Source organism: Haliotis rubra, unplaced genomic scaffold (assembly GCF_003918875.1).
Source record: "Haliotis rubra isolate DU_JTF1 unplaced genomic scaffold, ASM391887v1 Scf3, whole genome shotgun sequence".
NCBI classification, from domain to species: domain Eukaryota; kingdom Metazoa; phylum Mollusca; class Gastropoda; order Lepetellida; family Haliotidae; genus Haliotis; species Haliotis rubra.
The window spans coordinates 6,011,664-6,023,773 of NW_025766968.1; the positions used below are offsets into that span (position 1 = coordinate 6,011,664).

General features: G+C 40.8%; 1 protein-coding gene across 1 annotated transcript in view; it reads right to left on the minus strand.

Annotated features, from left to right (window-relative positions):
- Positions 1-12,110, minus strand: part of LOC124282469 — a 145,052-nt gene that overhangs the window by 104,492 nt on the left and 28,450 nt on the right. Inside the window, 3 exon segments of the mRNA XM_046718476.1 lie at positions 3,350-3,544; positions 5,546-8,329; positions 9,509-9,652. Of these exon segments, the coding sequence (XP_046574432.1) occupies positions 3,350-3,544; positions 5,546-8,329; positions 9,509-9,652 (3,123 nt within the window).

Below are 12,110 nucleotides of genomic sequence, written 5' to 3' on the forward strand. Positions count from 1 at the left end.
TTATGAAGATTTGTAAGTCATGCTAACAGGCATGACAAGTATGTTACTCAATTTGTACATATTTGTTACTTAATATCACTAAGCAACATGCATATATCTATATTTATTACTAAATATTACTCGGCTACATGCATACCATTCTTTAAATACTGGTATATTACCACATGCAAGATTGCTGGCTAAAACTGGAACTTAATGTTAGCTGTACAAGGTAACAACATGATTTGGTTGACTGTGTAAACCCTTTGGGTGGGGTCTTTATTCATGATATCAATCACTGGATTGTCAAGTCCAGATGTGCTTATTTACAGGCAATACAGCTGGAATAACACCAAGTGTGGTGTTAAACAACAACCAAACCAAGCAGTATTAAGTGAGCCCAGTTCATATTATCAAAGACACAATTACATATGGAACAAACTATCCAAACTATTTCTTGAGGACAGCTAACCTTGTGGAGCACTCTTATATTTGAGACCCTGTCAATAAGCCACAAATAGCTAACAATACCTCCTGTCAACACTACACAATCTCATAAACCCTGGTCCTGAGTGGATTCTTCCCCTTTGTTACACAATGATTAGTGATATCGGCAGGTCAATTTCCCAGCTTTGTGTAGCCACTAGGCTGACTGTGGTATTAACAGGAATAATGTACACTGGGTCATCTTGGACTGAACCAATAACAGAGTCATAAACACCACATTCCTTGTATACAGTCCAGTTCCGACCTGCCGCTTGACAAAAGGTGGTCAGCGATGCATGGATACTTCAAACATTTATAGCCACACACCAGCAGAACGCTTTGTAGTCATCATGAGATGTGTCAGTTCTTGTACTAATGTCAACATAACATGATGTTAGGACTCCTTATATACCATGTACAGGTTCTGTAAACACTCAAGGGAGTGGACATCAAGGATCACAGTTGGCTGTGTGCATGAGAGTGGTGTTTTTTTTCTATTTTTTTATATAGAAATGAGTGAGGATGGTGCTGAGTGAGGTATAGGGACAATGTAGTTGGTCAGTAGTTTGGTTCAAGGCATTCACAAATAAGGAGAGAGCAAAGATGACATCTTTACAAATCTGCCGAGTGAAAAATACTACTCAACTTTTGTTAGGGACATTTAATTCATCCCAAGATACACAAGTATGTGTGTATATTTGAACAGCATGACATATCTGATTATCCCTATCAAAAGTGAAATAGTATAACAGACTAACATTATCTGTGAGCCAGAGAACATGAGAACAATTAGAAAATCTTCCTGCCCAGCCTAACTACAACATATATATAACATTGTAGTTCTACCAAAAATGTATGCTTCATGTGAATCATATCTGATGACAGTTAAATTAAACAGATGCCATTAAGTGCTGATATTAACAACATTCAAGAAATCATGGCAATGATGAAGAATCAGCTTCACATGTTGAACCCTTGTTGTTTTCACCATATCAAGTAATGAGGAAAACATTTAAAACCCCGGCTACCAAACCACATCATAGGTTGTATATAACACTGTAAATCATGAAACTATTGCAAGCACAAAACTAATGGGAAAATGTTAATGTTCTTTGCATCCATTAACAAAGGGACACCAAGTATACTTCCTTTCAAAAGTTTAGACTCACTACAGCTTGTTCAGCTTGACCTGAGCTACTCTTCATAATTACATGACATAGACATTCATTATGACATTCATGTATATATATATATATCTATTTCTCTTTTGTATGGCATATATCTGTATCTCACATGACCCGGGAGGTCAAATGGCACAAACGGCAGGTCGAGTTAACTTCATTAAATAGGGGAGCAGAGAATGTTATTAATGTTGCTGCTTGCTGCCAAAAAGTTCGGATCGGAAACATTAAACCATCTGTAGCTTCTTTTTTTAAGTTTAAAGACAGTTAGGACGTTACTGGCAATTTCTCGACACTGAGATGTCAAAAGGCGACTTTGTCTCGGCTGTTCGGACATGTTGACAATCAACTGACCAGTTGTGACACAGTCACGTAATGCATTAGTATTCACTTGATCTGGTCAAGCTGAACAAGCTGAACAAGCTGAACAAGCTGTAGTGTAAAGGTATCCACTTACTTCAGGCAACTGTTCTGAACTAAATTTTGCAAAATATTCCATACTGTTTAAAGGTACACATGAACTGATGTATTGTAAAACAAATTCTTAACGGCTGAAAAGATTATTGTCATGAGTTCAATAAATGATAAAAATTGGCGAATTCTTAACAAAACTTTACACCAAAACGCAGCTGTTCACATGCACGATATTTGCACATGCTTTTCAGCAATTTGATGGATGATCCTCGTGCAATTATCTGCATAAGGTTTGCAGTTGGCTCCCCCAAGTTAGTGGAGAAATCAATCTTCGATGTAACCATATATACATATACATAACATATAGTGAGTGTTCTAAGTGAGTCTAAACTTTTGAAAGGAAGTATATATTGTTATGTCAAGGTCACTGTATGGCCAGAAAACTTGACATCGGTAACAAAACACACCAAACACATGGTAACTGCTGACTAGACTTAGATAATGTATGACTATGCCTTTGTTCTTGTCAATTTGTCAGGTAAGGTCAGACCAATTTTATTTCTTGTTTTACAGATCCACCTGTCGTGGATCAATAAGAGAATAAGAGAAAAAAAAAGAAATTATTTTCCCTGTTCAAAAAATATAATCCTAATGTTTTTATTGGCCAAAATGTTTTTTGCCCCATATACACTTCATAAATTGCCTAAAGTAACATACTTTGAATATTTAGAAGGAATATTAGTTTGACTGGTGATTTTAATTTTTTTTTTTTTCCCTCCTGCCTTTAGGTTTTCTGAGGACCAAAATCCGTAAAACAAGAAATAAAATTGGTCTGTCCTAATCTAACTATTTTGAATTAGAAGAAAACACTGCTTCACATGCATAGTGAACATCATGTCATGGTGAACAGATAACTCATTATGGTCAAAGAGCCATGCTATCTTGTGTAACAAAGCTCAGAGCCTGTACACTCTTTGTTGATGATGACCTATCTCAATAAATATGGGCTGTTGGTATACTCGATGCTTTCGATTTCAGTGTGTATCAGTTGAAGGTAATATTTTTAAGATAACAAGTGATATTATTCACTGGATTCAACTAATACAGTACCATGGAATTGTAGGTCTAGGTTTGGTTTTATCATTTCAAGATATGTTGTCTCAATTCAAAGACAGTGCTACAAGCATTTTATTATGCATTTTATCCAGAGGTTGACATTTGCATTAATTTGGTGAGGCAATAATTTTGTGATATTTCAATACTTCATGGGCAACATTTATTATAATTACCAGTTGGGCAGTCTGTGCATGATGTTTGTCCTGTTGAAGTTTGGTAAAGGCCGACAGCGCAGGTTTGACAAGCAGTGGCGCCACCTGTAGCACTGTACTTGCCCTTGTCACATGCAGTCTGTGCAGTCGAGGTGCAGTACGACCCCGCTGCACACTCCGTACAGGCTGACGCCCCCGGGCTGCTGGCATAGTGACCTGGAAAACGGACAATAGTAGCACTATCCACCTTTCGCACATTTTCAAACATAAATCATTTCCTCACGTAATGTTACATATCATAAGCTTCAAAACAAAAATGTTTACAGTTTTTCCATGTAGACAAATGTTTACTTTAACTGTTTTAGATTTAACATCATTGTAAAATATCATCTGAAAACAAATCATTGAACTGAAATTAACAAATAATTTATCTTTTTCTCTAAGTCCATAACCTTAGTATGTAGGAAGATAGCTATTTTTGCGTGAAAAGACTAATTAGCTAACATTTTGCAGCATCACTTTCCTAAAAACATGACTGAATAATAATGTTGTATATATTTAACTAATAATAAACATGATCACTCCAAGAACATCATAACTTGAATAGATAAATACCAAAACACTCATGTTCCAAACTACAAACTCATGTACAGTGATACAACATCAACAAGAATGAAAGGCACTGACCTAAAGTAACACCTCCCTCCAAGTATAATTGAATGTATATATATAGTGAGATGATATTGAATAAAGGCTTTAATAGAAATTACAAATGATAATTTAACATCTTGGACAACTTAGGTGAGTCAAACTTAGTTATGTGTTGAACAGATGTTCTTAGTCAATAAGCTAATATATAGGAGTCAAATCTTCAAAGGCATCAAACTAAAAAATACAACACAAAAAACTCTACAATGATACTGACTGACTGACTGACTGACTGACTGAGTTTGGTTTTAAGCCGCTTTTAGCAATATTCCAGCAACATCACGTCGGGGGACACCAGAAATGGGCTTCACACATTGTACCCATGTTGGGATTCGAACCCAGGTATTTGGCGTGACGAGCCAACGCTTTGACCACTAGGCTACCCCACCGCCCTACAATGATACTGAGGCTACTGCAGTCACATATAGTCATTATAATGACAAAACATGATTAACATTGCATTATATAACTATCACTAAATGTATTCCTACCTTATAGTGACATAAATTAAACGACAAATGTGCAAAACAAAAACATGTATCAAAGATATGACAAAATATTTGTTTGTGGGGGAAAATCTCTAAAACATGGTGCTGAAAAAAAGTTGATGTTGCAGTTGACAAACAAGTTACATATTTTGACACAACATAACATTCATAACATCACAATGTGCAGGTGAGGTTCACTATTTAGGTCTATACTATGTATTAAAACAATATTTTGAATTGGTACAACATGTACACATGGATTAATAAGGTAAGAGAATTAAAGTCATATTGGAGAGGTGATCTTTCCTGATGTTTTCCCTAAAGAGCTTTATCCTTTATGGCCATCCCATCCACACTTTTACAACGGCCATCCCATCCACACTTTACAACGGCCATCCCATCCACACTTTTACAACGGCCATCCCATCCACACTTTTACAACGGCCATTCCATCCACACTAAAATGACCAAATTTATCATTCCCTGTGGTTCTTCACGTATGCTCTATACATACATCAGTCATTGTGGCCCTCTTATCAGTAATCTTGGTACAACCAGACAGATCAAGCCAGAGACCTCATCCTCATACTACCCGTACTTATTTGGTTAGTTCCGTAAATGGTAAGAACCAATCTCTGTTGTGAAGCACGGCAATCTTCTGCAATTGGCTATTATGACAAAGCCACATTCCCACCTTCCACAACACAACTTTCTTCTACAAGCAGTTTGTAAAGTCATGCAAAGCAATCTACAAACAACATAGACATTGGGTATATATGACTGCTAAGCAGCTAAGCTACCAATGACACCATCATTGTATTTCTCTATTGCAATGTGCAGTGCAGTGGATTAAGTAAAAACTCAACATGCTTGTGAGTCAGCTAACTAAACATTAGTTACCTCCCTTTGCCACTGTCAAAGAGAGGCAAGCAGTGATAGAGAAGCTACTGTGTAGCATGAGTAGTGCCAGTGCTGTGAGCATCATGCATGTGCGTGTGTATGTACTTAGGTCATCCTCTACCTGCAGGACAGTTTGTACATCCTGAATCTCCCTCTTTGCTGTAGTAGCCTGCATCACAGTCTGGTGGAGCTGTTGTGATGGAGTTGATGTCAGTGCAGTTGCTGCCTGCGGGACATATGACACAAGTCCCAGCACCTGCCGTGCTGTAATAGCCAGGCGCACAAGGCTGGCAGGCAGCTTCCCCTTCTCGACTAAATGTTCCTGCAGCACACGTTGGCAAGGCAACTGTTGCCATGGCTGGATCTGAACAGTCTCTACCTTCAGGGCATATGATACAAACAGAGGCTTCAGCATCACTATGGTAACCAGCTTGACAGGTATTACATCCATTATCTCCTTCCCTGCTGTATGTTCCTGCTGGACAAGCTGGAGGCTGTGACAGAACTGCTGGATTGCTGCAGTTCCGACCCGCAGGGCAGATGATGCAGCTGGATGAGGCAACTGTGCTGTAGTACCCAGACTGACATGGCTTACATACTGTTTCTCCCTCCTGGCTATATGTTCCGGCCTGACAGTCACTTTCTGATCCTCCACTGCAAGCTTTCCCTGCTGGGCACAGGGTACAATTTTCTGATCCTGCTTGGCTGAAGGAGTCTGCACCACAAGATGAGCAGCTGGCATCTCCTTCTTTGCTGTAGCTTCCTTCAGGACAGTCTGGTGGACCTGCTCCTGTCACTGCTTGGTTAGAACAATCTTTACCCGCTGGACATATTGTACACAAACCAGCAGCAGCTCTGCTGTAGTAGCCTGAGAGGCAGTTCCTGCATGATGATTCTCCTTCTTGGCTGTGTTTTCCCGCTGGGCAATTTGAGAGTGTGTTTCCAACACAGCTTTGGCCAGCTGGACAGATGGTGCAAGAAGAGGCACCAGCAGCACTGTAATATCCTGATGAACATGAAGTACAGCCTGCATCCCCTTCCTCACTGAATGTACCTGCCAAACAGCCAGGTGGATTAATTCCTGAGACAGCTGGGTTAGAGCAATCATTTCCTGCTGGACATATTGTGCACTGGGTTGCTGCAGCCTTGCTGTAATACCCGGACAGGCAAGTGGTACAGTTGGACTCCCCTTCCTTGCTATATGTTCCGGCCACACAATCAGTCACCACAGTTCCACTACAACTTTGACCAGCTGGGCAGATGATACAGATGCTAGAGCCTGCTGAGCTATAGTGACTTGGTCCACACGATGTGCAGCCTGCATCTCCTTCTTGGCTGAATGTACCTGCTGGACAATCTGGTGGATTAAGTCCTAGGACAGCTGGGTTAGAGCAATCGTTTCCTGCTGGACATATTGTGCACTGGGCTGCTGCAGCCTTGCTGTAATATCCCAGTAAACAAGCTGTGCAATTTAGTTCTCCTTCCTTGCTATAGGTTCCTGCATCACAGTTGGCAAGTGTGTTTCCTGAGCAGCTTTTTCCTGCTGGACAAACTGTGCAAGAACTAGATCCTGGAGTGCTGTAGTCACTTGTTGGACATGATGTACATCCCGAATCGCCCTCTCGACTAAATGTACCTGCTGGACAATCTGGCGGATTTATTCCTGAGACAGCTGGGTTAGAGCAATCATTTCCTGCTGGACATATTGTGCACTGGGTTGCTGCAGTCTTGCTGTAATACCCGGACAGGCAAGTGGTACAGTTGGACTCCCCTTCCTTGCTATATGTCCCTGCCACACAATCAGTCACCACAGTTCCACTACAACTTTGACCAGCTGGGCAGATGATACAGATGCTAGAGCCTGCTGAGCTATAGTGACTTGGTCCACACGATGTGCAGCCTGCATCTCCTTCTTGGCTGAATGTACCTGCTGGACAATCTGGTGGATTAAGTCCTAGGACAGCTGGGTTAGAGCAATCGTTTCCTGCTGGACATATTGTGCACTGGGCTGCTGCAGCCTTGCTGTAATATCCCAGTAAACAAGCTGTGCAATTTAGTTCTCCTTCCTTGCTATAGGTTCCTGCATCACAGTTGGCAAGTGTGTTTCCTGAGCAGCTTTTTCCTGCTGGACAAACTGTGCAAGAACTAGATCCTGGAGTGCTGTAGTCACTTGTTGGACATGATGTACATCCCGAATCGCCCTCTCGACTGAATGTACCTGCTGGACAATCTGGTGGACTGATTCCTGAGACAGCTGGGTTAGAGCAATCATTTCCTGCTGGACATATTGTGCACTGGGCTGCTGCAGCCTTGCTGTAATACCCGGACAGGCAAGTTTTACAGGTAGGTTCACCCTCCTTGCTGTAGGTTCCTGCTGTACAGGTAACCACAGTGTTACCAGTACAACCCTGACCACCAGCACAGATGCTACAGCTTCCAGACCCTGCAGAACTATAGTATCCAGCCTCACAGGGTGAACAGGTCACATCTCCTTCATTACTAAAGTAACCTTCAGCACAATCAACAGGGGCTGACCCAACAGCACTGCTACAGTTCTTCCCAGCAGGACAGACAGTACACACAGCAGCTCCAGCCACACTGAAGTGTCCAGAGTCACAGTTGAAGCATCCCATGTCGCCTTGTCGGCTGTATGTTCCCGCTGGACAATCTGGCAGAGACGCCAAGGGAAGAGCTGAATTGGTGCAGTCCTTGCCTTCAGGGCATGGAGAACAGGAACTGGATCCAGTGTCGCTGTAGTTTCCTGCTCCACAGTTTGTACACGCTGCATCCCCCTCCCTGCTGTACGTCCCAGCAGGACAATCTGAAGGTGTTGCTGCAGGATTGCTGCAGTCCTTGCCAGGAGGGCAGACGGTACAGTTATTGGCTCCTGTGTTGCTATAGTAACCTAAGTGAGTGAACAAGCAGCAAAGATGGGATTATATATGTAGATATTCTGAAACTGTGGATATATGAAAAGAATACATGTATATGAATGAATAACTTGTAACAATCGATAACAGAATCTTATGATTTAAGAATGGCATGGGCTGTTTTTCGGACACGTCTAGAGAAAAGCAAGATGTTAATCAGCAAAACTTATACAATGTATAAACCTCAATCATGAAATTAAGCATTCCTTCACAACATTATTGTTTGTTGTTCTATGTAAAATTAATGAATGCTGACAATAAAATATGCAGTTAATAAAGCATAGAAACTGATAAATTCATAAAAATACATACACAATTCTAACGATTTATAGAAATCTGATGATAATAAGGCACAATGATATTTTGAAACCCAAACAGGGAAACCTTGACTCTGGGGACCTCTAAAACTATGTTACGAGTGAGTGAGTGAGTGAGTGAGTATGGTTTTACGCCGCTTTTAGCAATATTCCAGCAACATCACGGCGGGGGACACCAGAAATGGGCTTTACACATTGTACCCATGTGGGGAATTGAACCCGGGCCTTCGGTGTGAAGAACTGTGTTACGAGATGTAGCATGAGAGGTGCAGGGCCAAAACGGACGACCAGGATAAAAAGTTACATCAATTTACTTAAGGAGTTCAAGGTTTCACTGTATATGAATAGCAAGTTTAATAGTTGGGGTAAGACAGGAAAGGAAAGGACCTCAAAGAACTAAGGACAGATAGGACTTTGATACACTTCAGGAAGTTTGCTATTGAAGGGGACACATGATGTTGAAGATATTGGCATCAACTAAAGACACCAATCAAATTCTATCAGTTTCAACTGAATGTGATCTGTGACATTAACCTTAGTGGTTGATATTGGTTTCATATTTTTAGCAAGATTCCATCCATATGACAATAGATGTGCGTCAGTCTTAACACACTGAAGCCACATGAGGAAGCCGCCACATAGGACAACAGTCAAACCACTGGAATGACCCACCACCCCTTCAGTGTCAGCTTGATGGTACTGACTCCGAATGTTCAGAGACTGAATGAAACACCCACTATATTCTAGTAAACCCTTGACCATCCACTACTTTCAATGTGGAAGAAACTAAAGACGAAAGCAGGTGTAGGTACACCTGTGTAATGTCAATCAGTGTACCTTCTGGGCAGGTGAGACAGCCAGGATTGCCCCCGGGGTTGAAAGTTCCTGCTGCACACATGGAGGGGGCAGTGTTACGGACGGCACAGTCGTAGCCTGGGTCACATGATATACACGACCCTGCTCCTGCTAAACTGTAGGTACCTAGGGAGAACAAAAAAAAAAGGTTAAGTTTTTAACACAATAATCAACATTTTCAGTGAATAAATATGTTTATCACCCTTGGAACATAGGCAATGTATAGTTGGCACACAAAAAAACTGCATATGATGTCAGCTTTTGGTGGCTAATATAGTATGACCAGAAATTATTGAGAATTTTAGGAATATGTTTAATTGGATTTCTAGTCTAAACAACCTTGACCAGCTATCAAGTGTTTGGTTTCATTCAAGAGAGACAACTCCATTAATCCTCTTTCATTAGTTTGTGAAGAGTTATCCCCCTTTGTCTACTTGCTAGCAGACGACATTTTCAGTGATCCTCAGTATGGATGATTTAGAGAAAAGGAAGTTGATTTTAGAGTATTATAACAAGGACATCAGATCAGCTAAAGTGATTTCAAGTTGAACAGGCATCCCTTTCTCCACTGTTTATCGTGTTTTGAAAAATATTGCAAATTGATATGGCATTGAGCACCGGGGAGGCGCAGGTAGGCCCAGAAAATTGACTGTCGGTGACAGGAGGCGGCTTGGTATTCTTGTTTCTAAAAACAAACGAAGGAGTTAGAAAACTTAAGGCTGGATATGATTGATAGAGGAACTGTGGCTGTCTGTAAGGAGACAGTTAGAACTGAGCTGCATGCAATGGGTTGGCAGAAAAGTTGAGGAATTCCATCACCGATCATGAAACCTGAACAAATGGAGCGAAGGTTGAACTGGTGCTTACAGCATAGAAATTTCAACTGGGACAATGTGATTTTCTCAGATGAAAGTTCTGTGTGGCTGCTTCCTAATACACTTCCTAATACACTGGACCAAACAAACTGAAAAACCTTTGTATCAGCGCCCAAAGTACAGTCCGAAATTTTACGTGTGGGGTGGCATATCTGTGTTAGGGGCAACGCCCCTCTGTGTATTTGAAGGGAATATGAACAGTGAGCGGTACACAGATATTCTCAAGGGACATTTACTTCCATCTGCTCACGTGTTCTATGGAACTTTTTGCATTTTCAAGCAGGACAACGATCCAAAACATCGTTCAAAGCATTCACAGGCCTGGTTCCATGCCCCAAAATATGACATTATTAGATTGGCCAAGCTATAGCCCTGACCTTAATCCAATAGAAAATGTTTGGGGACTTATGAAGGAAAGTGTCAATAAGACAAATCTGACAAATATTGCTGAAATGAAAGAAGAGGTGGTCCGATATTGGGACAGCATGGACCACGACTTTCTAACTTCTTTGATCAGTAGTATGCCCCGCCGCATTGAAGCCTGCATTGCTGCCTATGGTGACTTGACAAAATACTAACTATTCACCTGTCTTTGAATCTGGAGTTATGTTCTGCTAATATTCACATTTAATACGTGAGTAATGAGTGAAAAAATATTTTAAAAATACAATCTTTAAATTCTCAATAATTTCTGGTTGTACTGTATATATTATATCACAATGAAGGCAAAATATTTTTTAAATGATGTGCATTTGGCACTGTAAAAGTTTTACTGAAAACAAAACATTATGATTATGATATAATTATAAAAGATGCATTCATAAAAGCTGAAATAGAGTATACCGAAAAACGCACCATTAAAAGAAGTGACAATATGGCTTTCAAGCCAGAGGCGCCTTAGTGTCCTGATACAATGTGAAAGAAGAAAAAACAAGACCAAAGATCTGATATTTGTGAAATACATGACCTGTTACCTGTTGAATGTACTAGATAATGCCAAAGTAAACAATTTGCAATGATGGTGTCCAAATAGGTTATTAACACAGGGCAAGTTTTAGATTTGTCAGCTTTAGTGCTGTCTGTGGAGGACATAGTGACAAAAAGCAACCAGTTGGTGTGACACAGATGAACAGAGAAATGGATCATCAGAGAGCCTAGAGATGGTAGAATCAGGTCAGATCGCCAGACTCAGAATTAACCTTTTTCCAGAAGTTAGGCCTGAAGACAGGCAATGGCACCAGAGGTTGAAAGTCACAGAACTCACGGTTGGTGGTGTATGGAGGTATCTTGGAGACAGAGGATGTGAGGATAGAAGAAAAAAAAATGACCTTCTACAAAGAACATTGTGCCCATGTGGGGATTCGAACCCGGTCTTCGGCATGACGAGCTTAACGCTTTAACCATTAGGCTACCCCGCCCCCTTCTACAAAGAAGCTGAACAGAACAGTCAGTGACACTGCTGGTGAATAGTTGGTAAGAAGACTTCATGGTTGGTGGTATGTAGAGAAATCTTGGAGAAATAGACCAACAGCTGGTGAATAGTTGGTAAGAAGACTTCATGGTTGGTGTTATGTAAGAGAAATCTTGGAGAAATAGACCAACAGCTGGTGATTAGTTGGTAAAAGAAGACCTCACAGTCAGTGTTATGCAGAGAAATCTTGGAGAAATAGACCAACAGCTGGTGAATAGTTGGTAAGAAGACTTCATGG